The 18092-nt window shown below is 41.5% G+C and overlaps 1 protein-coding gene across 4 annotated transcripts in view; it reads right to left on the bottom strand.

The window, feature by feature from the left end:
• Positions 1 to 1364: 1364 nt before the first annotated feature.
• stk32a (serine/threonine kinase 32A) overlaps positions 1365 to 18092 on the bottom strand; it is a 63275-nt gene continuing 46547 nt past the window's right edge. For all 4 annotated transcript variants that reach the window (XM_054754037.1, XM_054754038.1, XM_054754036.1 and 1 more), the window contains 7 exons: positions 17379 to 17468; positions 16892 to 16995; positions 15926 to 16042; positions 13545 to 13670; positions 12451 to 12579; positions 5603 to 5667; positions 1365 to 5105 (listed from right to left, as the gene is read on the bottom strand). In XM_054754037.1, coding sequence (XP_054610012.1) covers positions 4988 to 5105; positions 5603 to 5667; positions 12451 to 12579; positions 13545 to 13670; positions 15926 to 16042; positions 16892 to 16995; positions 17379 to 17468 — 749 coding nt within the window. In that variant the 3' untranslated portion in view covers positions 1365 to 4987. The remainder of the gene's footprint in view (positions 5106 to 5602; positions 5668 to 12450; positions 12580 to 13544; positions 13671 to 15925; positions 16043 to 16891; positions 16996 to 17378; positions 17469 to 18092) is intronic.

Raw genomic sequence — 18092 nt, 5'->3', positions numbered from 1 at the left:
AGCACGTACTGTATGGCTCCCAGGGAATGTTTGCTCGGGTGTGCCTAAAGAGGCAAGCATCACGCAGAAATGGTTGGAGTTGCTGATTCCCGGCCAGCAAGAGAAAAATATGCTCATATACTCGTCTGTCAACGGCATTTCGCACGGGCCTGTTTTGTGAACATGGGTCAATACGAAGCACGACTATGGGCCAAAATGTCGCTGAAGCCCGACGCCTTTACTTGGTCGTGTTGAAGAGTCAGGAGAGCAAGCTGTAAGTAACAATTAATCAGCGTCCTAACTGTGTTTATTTGGTGTAAGTAAGTGTAAGTAAGTGTCCTACCGGAAGTCCTCGGGAGCGCCGCCCAATCACAGCGGAGTGGGCTCGGCGGGAGGCGTACCTGTAGGAGGGCCGGGGTGGAGTAAATTACACAGACCGTTTGGGCGGGAGGCAGGAAACACTGCTTTAAGAGGTGCAGAGTCTGGAAGATCTACAAAGCTTTCTGTGCGTGTGTAGCTGCTCTATAGGAGTCCAGAACTCAATACAAACGGCCGAAAATTTAGTATAATAAGTCCCCTTCAATTTGTATACAATACAATGTGCAATGTTATATCTAGCCACTAGGGGAGACAATGAGTAAAGGGATAAAAAATACTCATTAACTGTTATTGTTTGGATATAGCTTTTTTGTTTTTTATTAAAATTTGATTTATTACAATTATTGGGATTTTAAAGCACCAATATGTAATTGTGCTACCTTGAAATATCAGCTTTGAATGAATAAAAAGGAGAATTACAGCTCCACTGTTGCTATGGCGAGGGTGTGCAAAAAATGTGGTGCCCACTTGTGCTACACTAGGGCTCCATCCAGCGCTCCTCAGAAAACGCATTTTTATTTTATTTTCTAATGAAAGTAAAATCATATTTGTGACAAATCCTTTACTGAAATATTACTATTTAACTCATACACTATATAAGACATATTTTAAGCTAAACAATGATTTAATAATTTCTAGAAAAGCTAGCAAAAACTGTTATATTTTTGAGGTGGTACTTCGTGTTTGAGAGCCTGGGCATCCCTTATTCACTAAAATTAAGTAAATGACACCTCACTGCAGCAGGGGGCGCCCTGAGCGCACAAATCATTATGCCCTCGTCACACTAGAGGTGGAATGAGCCAGAATGCTGTCCTAATGAAAATGTGTGGTTTATTTCTGGATATTCGAAGCGCATTCTAAAAATTCTGACTGCATTCAGAGTGCATTCCAAATATTCAGGGCCATTCTTGTGGCGGCTCGAATGTTTTGAGCATGCTAAAACTTTCCAGGTGGATTCAAAGTGGAAAAATATCGAACGGCATTTGACAGGTATTCTCACTGCACTCTGACAGCATTCTAAATATTCTTACAGTATTCCAACAGCATTCCAAACATTCTGAAATGTCACTGTGAAGCATTGCCTGATACACATCGCTTCATTTCGCCAAGGAAAAAAGGAGCCAAGCTTACGAATTTCAAATCCCCTCCCGAATGTGACTGGTTCTGCTTGATTCGTGCTGATTTGTGTTTAGTGTGACGGGGGCTTTAGGTACACCTGAACAATCAAATGACGACAAAATGAAATAATGACACCAGGTAGTTTTGTTGAATAAAGAAAAGTTATTATTTAAGGCACACCTTAATAGATTGCAACTCTATCACAGATTAATACAAGACAGTCACAAATAAGGACAAAAATAATAATATTTAAAATATTCCCTTTTTATCATATGCATCCACATTTCATTGTCAGCCCCCAAAACGACTCCACAAGGTATTACCGGTAGTTAAAAACAGGAAAGACACCTTAAGTTTAAAATTACAACAAATAACAGCAACACAGAAAAGGTAAAGTCCAAACAGTGTACCCATTTGTAACATTTTTTTGGGGTGTCGGTGGGGGTGGAAAAGTGCAAGTTAAAGAGTTAAAAACATACAACTAGCAGACAGACTGCAGTGTAGCATGAAGGGATGAATAAAGCATGGTTAGAAATGATAGTCGTGTTCCAAATTGTGGGGAAATAATTTTAAAATCCATCCATCCATTTTAAAGTCCATCCTTGTTTAAACATGAGCAACAAATTGTCACATGGTAGTTTTATTTAGGCCAAATACTACAAATACTCATATATATATATATATATATATATATATGCATACACTGTATACAGTGGTGTGAAAAAGTGTTTGCCCCCTTCCTGATTTCTTATTTTTTTGCATGTTTGTCACACTTACATGTTTTAAATCATCTAACAAATTTAAATACTAGTCAATGACAACACACCTGAACACAAAATGCAGTTTTTAAATGAAACTTTTTATTATTAAGGGAGGAAAAAAAAATCCAAACCTACAGTACATGGCCCTGTTTGAAAAAGTGATTGTTGCCCCGTTAAAACATAACTGTGGTTTATCACGCCTCAGTTCAAGTAGAAAAGGTTATAAAGCCAGTTCTAAAGGGTTGGGACTCCAGCAAACCACAGGGGAGCCATTATCCACAAATGGCGAAAACATGGAACAGTGGTGAAGAAGTGGCCGGTCAGTCAAAATTATCCCAAGGGCGCAGCGACGACTCATCCGAGAGGTCACAAAAGACCGCAGAACATCCAAAGAACTGCAGGCCTTACTTGCTTCAGTTAAGGTCAGTGTTCATGATTCCACCAAAACATCTTCATGATCCCCAAGACCTTTGGGAAAATACTCTGTGGTCTGACGAGACAAAAGTTGAAATTTTTGGAAGGTCTCATTACATCTGGTGTAAAAGTAACGCCGCATTTCAGAAAAAAAACATCATACCAACAGTAAAATAAGGTGGTGGTAGTGTGATGGTCTGGGGCTGTTTTGCTACCTCAGGACCTGGAAGCCTTGCTGTGATAAATGGAACCATGACTTCTGCTGTCTACCAAAAAATCCTGAAGAAGACTCTCCGGCCATCTGTTTGTGACCTCAAGCTGAAACCAACATGGGTTCTGCAGCAGGACAATGATCCAAAACTCACCAGCAAGTCCATCTCTGAATGGCTGAAGAAAAACAGAATGAAGACTTTGGCGTGGCCTAGTCAAAGTCCTGACCTGAATCCTATTGAGATGCTTAAAAAGGCGGTTTATGCTGGAAAACCGTCCAATGTGGCTGAATTACAACAATTCTGCAAAGATGAGTGGGCCAAAATTCCTCCACAGCACTCATTGCAAGTTATCACAAACGCCTGATTGCAGTTGTTGCTAAGGGTGGCCCAACCAGTTATTAGGTTCAGGGGGCAATCACTTTTTCAAACAGGGCCATGTAGCTTTGCATTTTTTTATTCCTTAATAATAAAAGGTTTCATTTAAAAACTGCATTTTGTGTTCAGTTGTGTTGTCGTCGACTAAAATTTAAATGTTTTTGATGAACTGAAACACTTAAATATGACAAACGTGCAAACACTTTTTCACACCTCTGTACATCAAATGGTGTGGTAGTAGGCTGTGTATGACATTGGCAGCTACATTACATTAGAAACTATTTGACAGAGGCGATCGCGTGCAGTGTATTTACCGTGGTGAATGAATTTCACAGTGGATGTGCAAAGCAACTTTTACATGTTTTGTATTCATTTTTTGAAATTACAGTGTCAACTCGGTAACTTGAAGCCTACAGTAAAAGACCTGTTTGTGTCCATTTGTGCAGCTTCACTAGTGCTTCTAAGGATATGATTATTATGAATAAACTACAACTACTACTACTATCAACATACAGTATCTGCTGCAGCCATGATGAAGTGAGGCCGTCATACAAAGACGTCAGTCGTAGGTCTTCAAAATAAAACCTAAAATGAGTTGTTTTCACAGTAGAACCCCCAAAGTTGAAGTGGGACGCTGGTTGGCTTCCAAGTTGTTCTAATTTCAAAACAACTTTCCCCATAGGAAATAACGTGAAGTGATTTAACAGAACTGTCGTCAAACCTTTAATAACTGTGCAGATGATGTTTTAAGTAAGTACAACTAACTCAATCTTTGAACACGGCTGACAGATGGAATGGAGCGGCAACAGGAAGGTGTTTGCAGCGCGATACCGTGACCTCGGTATCGCAGGAATTAACGTGCTGTGCCGTCTTTTGTAAGTTTTTCATTCTGTTGTACTTCCTCTTCTATGGTTTATCATCACGCTTTTCCGATTTGCCGTGACTGATGGCATCGCCACAAAAAATGAGAAAAACACACTTGGAGTTAGTGGGTTGAACTTTTGACTTTTGAGGGTTGAGTTTTGAGGCAATTCTTGGTTGAACTCCAAATTGTACGGCTTTTGGGCTGTTCAAAATTGGAGGTTCCGCTGTATTATGATTAAAAAAGTGAGATGATAGGATACTCTATATACCTTACTGACATACAAACAAAAAACATTTTTTTAATTTGGCGTCCAAAGGTGTAAAAGCTACTAAACTATCCAACCTGTACCACTTTTTGGCGCCCTTATGCTTAGGTACCAAGATGATGGACGGTCGACAGCGCGTCGTCACTGCAATAAAAATGGACATAAATAGTTGTCCTTGGATTGCACTGTGTTGCTATGGTTGTTGCTGTATTTACAGAACCGTATTGTGGTTGGCTGGTCTGCACCAGACCTTGGCTACATCTTCAGTTGCATATGATTCAAACCAATAGGATTCTTGCTCTGACAATAACCTCAGCTATCACAGCTATGTTGTGTTCATGACTGAAAGTAAAGCATTAGAATCCACGCCTGATAAAACTTTCCTATGGACAAGGCAGTCCAAATCCTAGTCCACTATCTTCAAGGGGGACCACGTTGCTTTCGTTTGAACAGACGTGACATTGTCTCTTGAGGACTAAAAGTTCTTCCATCATTGTTTGTGTGTAGCACCCCGCTAATGTTTGTGTGCTTGCGTTGAGGGTTGATGACAGGTGCTGATCTACAAGCGGCAAGCAGTTTGAAGAGATAATGGAGAGCACAGACTCGAAGTCAAGACGTCTTATCCTGATAAATAGTCGTCGGCTTGGACGTTGTTGTTCTGACCGTCCTCTATTGCTTTGTTCCTGTCGCTAGTGGACAGTTGCAATGAGTCAGAATCTACCTCGGCTTTCTTGGACCTGTTGAAGAAAGAATATCACGTTTAAATAGTATCTTTGATAAAACTCTCATAGTTTGAACAAGACAAGCACAGTAGATGTTACATCATGCAATGGTATTGTTTTCATCGCTAATAAATGAATAATACATGAACTACGAAAAATAGGAAAATGAAGTAAGTAAATAAATCAAATAGAAAAAATAGAGACCGTATGCATGCCTAGAGGGCGCCACCATTCGAATGTACCGCAAGTATTATATCCTGCTTCTTCCTGCTTCCTGCCAATGTAACACACGCACTAGTTATATTTGTTGTCTGCTAATGATAGCGATTTGGCAAAGTTTAGCTATTATCATTGAATATATATCATAACAACAACATGAATGTAAATTGTTGGTGGCTTCTCTGAGACTGCTTTGTGTGTGTGTACACACCACGGACATGTACGTGAATAGCAACAGCCGAGTGTGCTGCGTAGAGTCCTTTTTAACATATACAACTATTTGGGTCTCTTACTTCTCTCTGTTGAAGATGATAAAGTCTCTCTGGACGTTGTCCAATCGTTGCTGCAACTGACCATTCTGGAGAAAAGACAAAGACAGCAGTAATCAACACATTTACAAAAAAAATTGTCATGCTAAACTCATTAAAAACATAATTTTGGTCCGAAAACACGAGATTCACTGGAGAACTAGTTGCAGCACACACTGGTGGAAAAGTACACACCACTCGCAGCACAAGAATGCAGTGTATGCCTTGTGCTGGGTGGAAGAATACGCTTTTTGCCCACTCAGACACACTAAAGAAGAAAGAAGAGAAAATCACTTATTAGTTGAAGTGGAGGTTATCCTTCATTTAATTCTTGTATTTAATCTTTTTATTACAGTATTTGATATGTCCTTCATGTGTTCTGTGTACAGTGTGAGTGACTTTAATTTAGGTATACGGTAATCCCTCGTTTATTGCTGTTAATTGGTTTCTGTGCTAAGTGAATTGCGGCAAAGTAGGATTCCTTATTTATAAACGGAATATTTTGTCGTGAGAGCATAAAAAACCTGTTCACAACCTTCTAAATGTTTTTTTTTTAACATTATTAGAGCCCTCTGGACATGAAATAACATCCCTATAGTCACCTTTACACTTGTATTATCCAATATGGTAGACATAATAACAGCAAATAAGACATTTAAGACATAAATAAGACTTGTACTCGTGAGTGTTGCTATAAATGTGTTTTGGTGCTACGATAGCAGAGTTGTGGATGGACAGCAAATGACGTCGGGTGTTGAGAGTTGCATTTTAGCTTGGCTCCCGTTGCGGTCATAAAAGTCTGGTGTTCCAGCGACTCACTGAACATTACAGTAACATTACTGACACCTAGTGACCAGTGTAGAATACGACACCGAATGCACGGACTACACTAAAAACCTTCAGCATTTCTGTGTGTGGAATCAAGTTGTGGAACGGATGAAGAAAGGAACTCAAACAATGAGCGATTTCACAACAGTACAAGCAGTTGATGTTTATAAAGTACAAGGATGCACTAACTCTTCATTTTCGGCAGGTAGATTGTCTGTACTTGCTCACCATCAAACTGGGTCTTTGTCAATTTCATGAACTGTTATCAATTTCTTACCATGATAAAGTCGGCTGTACATTCTGTGTAACCTGTGTGCATGTTCAGGATGAATTCAACCATAACCATTACCTTTACCATGTCATTCACAGTGTCTTTAAGTCTTCTAAATGCTTTCTATTTGTATTTTAGTTAATTTTGCCATTTTTATGAGCAAAAAAATATGTAAAGCATGCATATTTGTGACTAATAATAAGCCATATTCAACCAGCATGACTTATTCATATATTTTTGGACAACCGAGAGTGAAGCTGCAAAATTTGATGCGCGACGTGGTGAGGAATGACTGTAATTTAGTTATTAGTTCTGACTTCCACTAAAAGGCGACTTACATCACAGTCTAGGAACGGAACTCACTCGCTCATAACTGTACTTACATTTACGATAAGACAAAACGCAGTTGCAACATTAAGGACTTTTTAAATCCATGATAAAAAAAAGTAATATTTTCATCAAAACTGAAGACTAAGACACCATTTTTGGCCCACGTTGAGAAAATGTGACCATAATCTAAACTGAACTGAGAGCAAAAATGTATCCCCTGGTGAATACAATAAATGCGCATAAAATGTCTTCACTGTCACTTTCTACTCCTTCCATAAGTTTGTGGAACTTGACAAAACTTTAGAGGACACTCAAGCTCTCACGCTGCCACCCGACTCGTACATATCTGGCCCACTTCATCACGTGAGAACATTCTGCTCTGTCCTCAAACCCCTCCTGGAGAGCCCGGACGAGTGTGCAGGTGCTTGATTACTCCGTCAAGGAGACAGCAGCTGGGAGAGAGATCACTGCGCCACCGCATCGGTGACCGAGAGGAGGGACGGTGTCGCAAGAACACAACAGAGGGAACTTAGGTAGCTGAAAAATGGTTCACTAAATGAGAATATGGTTGGAAAAGGTGGGCGTGTTATGACACCAGTGTAATAACGGCCACCTTGCATAATATGAATGAACAGATAAGCCAGAAAGTCTTGTTGTGATGAAGTGATGGCACATCCATACCATATTACTTTCTGGAGAACCTTCTGCGCACTTCACTGTCAGATGAAGTAGACGAAGCGGTGGATGTGTCTTTTCTTCTGGTTTATAGTTAGTTTTAGTCTGTTTTCCCTTTGTACCACCTTTGCGGTAAAGATCAGAACCTAAGCAGCGGGTGGTCTCTTCAGGGAGAGAAGTGGCTGACTCCCTGCTCACTTCTGTCAATCACAGCCCAGCAAAAAGCAGCTTTGGGCAGGTGCAGTCACAGTGGGGAAACAACCGAAAGCCATCAGGTAAATTAGGGCAAGGCTTTATGATAGGACAAACTAAGGATTATGTAGAAATGTTTTGAATGGTGTCACCTTCATCGTCCACAAAGCACACTCTTCAACATTCTTCGACAGGATTGATAGGATGTTCAACGCCGGTGTCCACACCCTCTTTAGAAGACAAACTGGATACTCTTCTAAATTGGGAGTGACAGTTCGACTCTATTTACAGCCCCATGGCACTGGCCATCGGTTGCAGGAAGTCCTTACCGTAAATGCAAGCCTGAAATGCTGCCAAAAACAAGACAAGGAAACCCAAACAACAACGTTCTTAACTCAACCAATGGCCCTCTGGATGTTTTATGAATAATTTGCTGGCTTTTCCTTCTTGGCTAAACAGCTGTAAGGCATAAGTGTACTGCGGTCCTATTTGATATACTGCTGTATTTGTTTAAATAGCATCTGAAATTATGAAAAAAGTATGGAAAAAACGGCGTGTAACCGGATAGAAAGGACACACACCGTCAAAACAAGAGGAGGCTCAGGGAGCCCGTCCAGGGCTGGGTTAGAAACCACGCTCTCTGCCTGTAAAAGGCAGCAGCGTGTACCATTACACAAATGGGGACTGACATGCAAGTGGGTGAATTCTGCAATTTTATGGTCCAAATGGTGATAAAGCAAGTTTGCAGTAAAAGTTCATATAAAGCATCAAAGTATTTCCCCCTTTTTTGGAAAACTAGATTTTATTTAAGTACTAGGTAGCACTGTAGCGCTTTGGCGAGACTACTGACTGCTCCCAAGCACCATCAGCAGCGATGAGTGCGCTCAGGACTAAACCATTTCATGCACATATAGGAGGGTGGCTGGTCAATATGGATGTTTACATTTTGGTCAATGTGGTTATTGAACGTTGAAACTTTGACAAGTCAAAACAAAGAGACTGTTTTTGATTTTCAAAATCTAACTTTAATTTCTTACCAATTTTTTGGGGTCCCGGCAGTCAGGGGCCCTTGGAATTTTCCTCCTTTTGTGTCAGTGAATGAAATGTCTGTTCATTAAATGCAAAATTCCTTCCATTTATTGATGCAATACATCATTGGCCAATTTTGCCCAGAATTTCAGAAATGGATGTAGCTTCGCTCACTTTTCTAATGGGATGTCATCCTCTGCACGTATTGCTACAAAATGGTAAAAGGTCTTGTTTAGCACTATTCCACCTCGAAGGCACTCAAAGCGCATTTACCTACTGATGACGCGGCATCAGGAGCAATTTGGGGTTCAGTACCTTGCCCAAGGATACTTCCACATGATCATAGGAGGACGGAGGATTGGACCCGCAACCTTTCGGTTGGGAGACAACCACTTTGCCACCTGAGCCATGTTCGTGCGTTGTGGTTAAGAAAGACGCAGTCGCCGAAACACAACAGTGTAAAACACAACATGGTGTAAACACACTCATACAGCCTGAGTCACACACACACACACACACACACACACACACACACACACACACACACACACACACAGCCGCACTAGCATGCACTGCCAAACTAAGCTAACTCAGCCAGCTTCCACTCATGCTCGCTGACGAGTAAGAGATAAGTTTCCCGATGATCGCCCCAAAGTCCGCCCCTGCTACTGTGATTAGCTTGGACAAATGCCAACAGCCCCACCTTGTTTGCTTGCCACTGTTCTCGATAAATGGCACCGACACATAACGGGAGGGGCGGAAACAAACAGGGGAATTTTGCTTGTCTTCTCAGGTAGTAACAGAGGCGGTGTGTAAGGGTGTTCCATGATGCCAGAACTGGTGAAGTGTGAAACCCACTTATTGTTGTGAATGTAATTGTCACTGTCAGACAAATATTTTACACGTCGTACCAGCCGCTGTCGTAATCTAATCATTGCTGTGGATAAAGTGGATAAGTGCTGGATCAATGTGCCTTTTTGTGGGATCTCTGCATGGAAGAGGTTATCGACAAGAATGGCAGGAGACATTTTCTACCTAGAGGATTCTCCATCTCCATTTCCATACATTTTACCATAATACACTATATGGCCAGTATATCGAAGGACATCCACCTATGCTAGCCAAGACTGTGTACCTTTAACTGTGTAATAATGTGCTTTTTATGACACTCAAGTCATCCTAGATGATGTGTGGTTAATTCCAGCATCATTCCGCTGTGACTCTGACCTTGTACTTGTGGTTACTCCCACATTCTGCTTGACCTGATCCCATTTGGCACAAGGAAGGCATACAGTCCATCTCTCCAAGACACACCTAATTGGTATTTTTATACTAAATGATATTATGATATTATTTTTTTTCTTGATTGGCACCATGGCTTATCCTTTGCCAATAACAAACAACACAGTCCTTTTAATCACCCTGAAGACAGTCATGCGGAGTGCTCGTCTGGAAGAGAGCCCACGGGGGGGGTGGCATTTCTCAGCGTCCTTGACTGGGGCTGACGTGCCAGCATGAGCTCTGATCAAAACTATGAATAACGCTTCAAATAAATGTCAATACGTTCTGTTTTCTCATTTCACGCTTCAGATGACGAGAGGGAGGAGTGTGACTGTGTGTTTGGCAAAGACAAATTTTCTGCAATATCTGAGAGGTTTTATTCGTTGCTACATTACGAGGACGGACGGTAGAGGCGGGGAGGGAGCTAGAAGCAGTAAGGGGAGCAAAAAATGGATGAAAAAGAGGTCACACACGGTGAAGGGGAGTGACAGTGACATGAAGACAGCATTGCGGAGGGAGTTTCAGGACACGGGAGGGAGAGTGTAGGCGGCAAATGGATAGAGGAAATATAAATATGCAAAAATAATACACAGCTCCTCCCCGGGTGAAGAGAAGGAAGCGGTTGGAGATGAGCATTAGGCCAGCTAGATTTTCTTCATTCAATATTGATCTGCTATGCTCCAGTTATCTTGCTCATAATCTATTCCTCACACATACACACTTTGACTTTTTTCATAGCTTTCTCACTCACATGCATCCATCACAAGTGGCCCTACACGATCAAGTCAAGCACTGCACTTTAGACAATACTGACGGTAAGCAGAGTTTAGATGAGAGCTACCGTAATTTCCGGACTATAGAGTGCACCGGTATATAAGCCGTGTCCACGTCCTAACATGGGATATTTAGTACACAGAAAAATTGATTAAACTTTTAATTAAATACAATTTTTTTCCAAAAAGTGCAGAACAGTACGTGTAACACGGCTGGTTAAATAATAGCCTACCAGAAAAGTCATTCATCGCTGTCCTCGTCCTCCTCCTGGGAACTAAAACCACTAAAGTTGTCTTCTTCACTCTCGGAGACGAACAGCTTCACAATCCCCTCGAAACACACCTGGCCAGTATCTCATGTGCATGTGTGTCTGTTTTGGTCGTCTCTCGCCTCCAAACAGGCAGGAAGAGGTTTCACTCTATGCATTGTTTTCAGCATGTTGGCGTGTTTGCTCCATAAAACCACAGCATGAACGGAGTGAGCCCCTTTCTCTTTGTCTCGGCCGGTGGAGGCGGGGCCGTTAGTATGTACTAAGAGTGTATTAGACTTCTTTTTCTTGAAAGTTATATTTAAATTTGGTCTCGTCTTCGTTTTCGTAGACCCAATCTCGTGTATTGTCTCGTCTCGTGAACTGAGCGTCTTGTGACACCCCAGTCATTGCTATTGCACAACGCAGTAGGATTGCGCTGGCACACAGTGCTATTTTGCGCCACCTCAAATTCACACTGCACTTTGCCTTTTCATTAAACATAAACTCCTTGAGGAATTTGCGTTGAAAAATTTCCACAATTTGGGTCGCCGCTTGTCATTAAGGGGTGGTGGTGGGTACCGCAGCCAAACCAGTTGAGAACCACTGCTTTAGAGTAATCATTTCGGAGCTTACATAGCAGTATAGATTTACTATCCACTGACAATGAGTCCAATAATATCTCGAATCGTACACTTTTGCAGCCAAACAGAACGTCAGCTACAAGTACTGTACAGTGGTAAACCCAGCATTCATCATCTAACTGCATTAGGCGAACTCTTAAATCACTCACAATGGCACTCACATCACAGCGTGTCATGTGTGTAGATAATATATACGAGTGATCGAGCGGCGTTGCACTTGACTGGGCGATCAAATTAACCTGTTAGTTCTCTCCTTTCTGTTTTCTATAAACACCAAAAGGACGGCAGCTGATTTATGTGTGAGGAAAATTGAAAGAGAGCAAGAGGATCACGTTATTTGCCTTGCAAAGTCAGGCAGCGGGCAGGCAGGCAGGCGGCAGGCGGCCCATTTGTTGTGACGGTGAGAGGGTTTTTAAATGTGTCCTTGACATTCTCATTAGCACTTTTAAAACAGCCGACCAAACATCCTCAGCAGCACCCTAACGCTAAACCTAACGTTTATACAAGCGGTCCAGAATGCGCTTTGTACTGCTCACACACTTATTTGCTTTGAAAGCAGTACCTGTGGTGACCCATCAGAACCCTGGTCCCTGGTCTTTCTGGCGAGCCGTTTCTTCTTTTTGTGAAGCGGTTTGGATTCCAGGATCATTTCCTCCAGCTCAAACGTAGGATCGCAGTTTAGCCGCCGCTTCTGCAAAAAGTCATGTGTAGAAACACATTAAAAGATGGACATTAGACTATGACGACCTAACATTATTTTGGGATTCTGTGCTACATTTACAATACATTTCTAATATACTCTCCATACACTATACATATACAGTACTGCAAAATAACATTATAGCCTCCACCAAGCATAAATCAAGACAGGTTTTGCTGTTTGTTGATCAGGTAGCAGAATTGTGCAAAAACTACCAAACCCATTTCCATGAAACATTGTAGGGGGGAGAGACTTAGGCTAAGGAAGAACCAATTAAATGTTGGTGCGGATTGAGGATTTTATTTGTCCTTTTTTTTCTGGCATAGTCTGCTTGCATTGGGATTAAGTGAGGGCAGAGACCCACCAGATCCAGCAAATGGAGCTGGGGTGAGGAAAAGTGCCAGACAGTTGCAGACCTGCCAATATAACGCTTGCGACAGTCAAATGTTAGTGCCCTCTAGGCAGCCATGTAACAGTTGCAAACAGTTATTTGAAAAGTCTGTGTTAGTCCGCTTATTGGGTCGCACAGTCAAACCAGTTGAGAACCACTGTTGTACACACATGAAATAATGCACTACAAGCGTACAATCACAGCCTTTACGGTCAGCGTTGCCGCAGCCCCAGGATTTTTTGGGATTTGCACTTGAATGAAACAAAATGCGTACTTGAAAGCAGTGAAGCGTACAAGATAGTCAAAGGTAAAAATGCGTGCCTTGTATAAAAAAAGCGTACATGTTGGCAGGTCTGCAGTTAGATCAAAGTCTGAAAAAGGTGTCTAATAATCAGTCTAGAGATTTTATACATGCAAAACAACAAGGGGAAGACTTCCACCGAAGAGCTTTTCTTCCTGTCACTCACACACATCAGTGACCTGCCGACTTTGGTCAGATCTATTGCTATGGTATAAGCAGTATTTATTTCAAGTAGCACACTATCCTTTGAATTGTGATGCTCACATTAGGAATAAAGCCCGGGGGGATCTGTTTGCTGAGCACAATGTCCCAACTGACGTCCGACATGTAGTCCAGATCCTGCAGCTCTGCTAGAGACGAAATGCGCTTCTGGACGTCGATGCACAGCAACTGAAAGGGACAGAAAGATTCCATTTAGAAGAAAAATAACGTTTAGTCTGCAGGGAGACACGGCCACCGCTGAGACATGAGCTGTCTGAGAATGAGGAAATATAGCTGTAAGATACTAGAGGGGGGAAAGGGACAGTGGGAGGGGCCAAAGGCAACAAGTTCAATATAGAAAGCAAATGGTGATGAAAGAGAGTTGGGCAGGTTGCGAAGTGTGAAGGATAATATATATATAAAATATATTGTGCGTGGAATTTTACCCTTACACTCTCTTAACACCCATCACACACACTTTCAGTTCCTCACACACACACACACACACACACACACACACACACACACGTACACGGTTAGAATGCCAATGAAGTGCAGGGAGTCTGAGCACGGAGCAATGCAACAGTTAAGACTGCAGTGGATGGCTGCCAAGACTAAGCCCACGTACTCCAGCTAAAGTCTTTGCAGCTGACGAGGTGTTACAAGAGGCTTAATCGAAACAAGAGCAATGGCCCCCAGACACTTCATTATAAGCACTTTCATTCATTACACCTTTACGAGGTAAAGCAGTGTTGTTTTGGATGTTTCTTAGATAATGTTGATAATAGGAGAACAGAACAGAAAACAACAACTGAAGCAACAATGGTGTTCTGTTCTTTGCGCTGCACAAGCTAGTACGTTATGACAATATCACATTTTAAAGCTTCATATGTGTCCATTTAGGGTGTCCTTTAAGACCAGGGAGAAGTGGGTAAGCATAATGTTTTTCATCTAATGGCGTGGCCTGCATTTTACAGCGTTTTTGAACATCCACGTGAATAACGACATCATTGGCAAAAAAGGAGTGGGACAAATTCTTGATGTTGTGATGTATTATAAAATATTTTTTTAAATTGGATTTAATTTTTTCACGGTCAGTGCACTCTTTGCAAAAAAAAAAACCCAAAATGGACATTTCATCAATTGTTGTCCAATTTTCTGTGTTGTGTATCGATATCACATAATCACTGTATGGTGATATTATCATTAGCGTGCCATGTATCGTATCTCTTACATCATTTGTGCTGAGTTATAGTAATACTTAGCTGTATCTTTTTCAGAATCCCTGCAACATAATGCCACATTTCCCACAGTGTACATATTTCAAGTAAGGGACAGTCTGCCTAAAAGCGGACGAAAAGGTGAGGCATCGTGTGACATAGTACAGGACAGAGTATATATTGGAGAGTATAGGCGACAACAGCCGCGCGGCACCCATTTTCCAGGTGCGGTGCTCCTCTTTTTGAACACTTCAAAACTCCGTAAAAGCACAAAGATGAGTGCAAAAAATCAAAGCAGCGTGCTGCCGTTGTTCAGTAGCGATCAGAGCGGAGAGCAATCGCTGCACTGAGATATATTTTTAGATGTTACACTAATTTGCTACATCACCTATAATCTAATGCAAATATAGCTTATAGTACAATCGGATTGGTTTTAGCATCTTTCATGCACACATCAAAATGGCCCCCCGCATCATTCAATTTTTCTGTATGCTACATAAATATTTTGATTTTTTTAATTTGAAAATTGTATTTATTGGAGAATTACCGGCCAGTAGATTGCGGTTTCGATTTCATGCTTAAAAAAAAAAAGAATTTATTAATAATAAATAATAAGAAGAGAATTTTGGGAGACAAAGTTGTTCTCGTTACGCACAAAAAAAACGTACCTAAAGCGTAGCCCAAATACCAAAGCACTGACCGTCCCGTGGGATACCTGTACTGTAAAGCTATGCTTCAGTCCTGTCCTTCGGGGGAGCACTTGAAACAGACTGCTATGGGTCTGTTTCAGCTCTCTTCCCCTTCTGCAGAATAAATATGATAAAAGACAAATTTGTCGAGCAGCTTATTTCTTCTCTCCACCGGTGCTAACGGAAATTTTGCCGTCAGTTTGGCGCCACAAACGCGAACCCCTAGTAAACATATACCCTTAAATTAGTGTGCATGTGATTGCCGATGTATTCTGTTGCCATTGACTGTAGATACTTTGGCATCTTCTGTAGCACAAAGTAGAGAATCCCAATAAGCTCTGCTTCTTACTGCTTCTCTTCCAACATGTTGAATTGTGCAACTAGAATCATGTGATGTTCCTTAATGTAGCTTGTTAAGCACGTCCCAAACAAATAAAACCATGAAAATGACCAATAGTAAGGCAGAGAGAAGATGCAACGGCAAAATCAATGGTGGAGAGGGCCGATGAGTGACAGTATGTTGAGTCTTCTGTACCTTTCTGAGAAGTGACTTCATCTCTGTGGACCACGCTGCTGGGAAGCTGAGGTGGACCTTATGGAAGGTTTGAAGGATCTCATTGGCTGGTGTGCTGGACCTCATCACGTACGGCCTCTGAAACCCAGCGAGGAGATGAGAGAATATTTTACAAATGTTTGCAGTCGAACTGTCCGCAAGAGTTTCTTTGACAAAGTAGGTGTCTTAAAAGCAATCAGGAGGTTGCTCTAGTCCCACCCCCTCCCAGTTCTGTTCATTTTCTGCCCCCATAAGGACAAATGATACAAAGAAGAGGAATAATTTTCGAAACACCAAGAGAGAGAAAGCTTTTGTAGAGTTTCTTTTGAGTTGTTTACTCCAATCTTCTGTTGATGTATTGAAACCTTTGCCTTTCTGATCCTGTGTTTGAGTCACCGTTGCTAAAATTTCAAATGTTTAGTCAATTAGAAGCACTGGGACTGATATTCATAAACATTTTAACCTTTGGGTCTGAAACCACTGAATAAAGGAAGCCATTAAAACATTTAGCAATTAGTGTCTTGTAGTCTCCCGGCCTATAGGTGGAAGTAATGCATCTTTCAGTGTGATTAATGTGAAACTGCCGCGTTTATCAGGAAGCCGCAGCTGTGACCAGACTCCTCATACACTGAGAAGATTGGGTGACGGGATTATGCATCGTCTTTTTTTTTTTTTCCATGACATTTGAATTTAAGTCCTCCAGATGAGACCAAAAGATAAAATAAAAACTCCATTTGAGGGAATCAATTTCAATTACACGGCTCTCAAAATAATCTTGAATATATTTCCATACACACCTGCAGCCATCCGTCTCACAGTGGGCCTAAAATATTCGAGCGTCCTCACCAATAATGTAAAATGGAGACTGGAGACAACAGGTCCGGCTCACACACGCTAGCTGCCATGTTTATGGTTTAGTGCAAGGCCAAGCTGATGCATGCTTGTTACCTGCCCTCGGAGCAGCTCGTAAGCCGTGATGCCCAATGACCACCAGTCCACTGAGAAGGAGTAGCCAGGATGGGAGCCTTCAAATGTCTGAAACAGCTCAGGAGCTGCAAGGATATGAACAACCCAAACAACTGAAATAGAAGTATTAGCTATTTATACCAGGGATGCTCCGATCAGGCTTTTTGAGTGAGATCGGGCGATACCAATACTGATCACATGGTGTAACTGTTCTGCCCCTGGCAAATCCATGAGGTTTTACAGACTACTTTTGATGGTCATGGCAATACGGGACAAAGTGCATCCGTTATCGGCTCAATAAGGGTGCTGGCAACCCTTCATGACACAGCAGACAGGCTTTGAACGGCATTTATCGGCATGTGCCAATCACGTTTTTTTATGGAAATCATCCGATATTGTTCGAAGCATCCCTAATTTATACACCACTTGGTATTTTGGGGGCATTCAAGGACAACACTAGTTTTCTTACCCATGTATGGCTTGGTCCCTGCAATGGATGTCGCCTTTAGGTCGTCTTTCACAATGGCTGCAATGTTGAAGTCTGTTAGATGGACGTGACCTGTTGAACAAAGATTACGTAATGGATGTTTACTGTGTAATTAACCCGCTTTTGGCAAATTATTTCTTAAGACTAAATCAATCAATATCAGTGCCATAACTGGCAGTAAAAATGGATATCATATTTCTCAACTGCTCGACAGTTGTTTGTTGACTCTGCTTCAATGATCGGGTCACTGGTGTGCGTGTGTGAGAATGTGAATGACGGGAAGAAAAGCTGAGTCGCCTGGGGAGGAGTCATATGGCGTCACCTTTTTGTTTAAATGCATAAATCTCCAATCGCAAATATAAGACGACTGTCTTTTTCAGACTTTTTTCCTCTGGGGAAAAAATGCAATCCTATATTCGGGCCAATATGGTACAGTGGAATCTCCATTCCAAAAGGTCAGGAAAAAAACAAAACGTATAAAAACCGAATACAATTCTCCCATAAGAAATAATGCAAGTCCAATTAATCCATTTCAGACACCCAAAATGTTTTAACACAAAACACATTTTTATCGAGAATTATTATGGTTTTATATGAAGAAAACAAAGTGAAATACATATAAATGACAAATGGACATTAAACATCACTTTTACCTTTACTGAAGACTAGCAAACACAGAGAAGAGTGGAGGGAGGG

This window comes from Dunckerocampus dactyliophorus, chromosome 16 (assembly GCF_027744805.1).
Source record: "Dunckerocampus dactyliophorus isolate RoL2022-P2 chromosome 16, RoL_Ddac_1.1, whole genome shotgun sequence".
Taxonomy (NCBI): domain Eukaryota; kingdom Metazoa; phylum Chordata; class Actinopteri; order Syngnathiformes; family Syngnathidae; genus Dunckerocampus; species Dunckerocampus dactyliophorus.
This window is presented reverse-complemented; position numbering and strand designations above follow the sequence as displayed.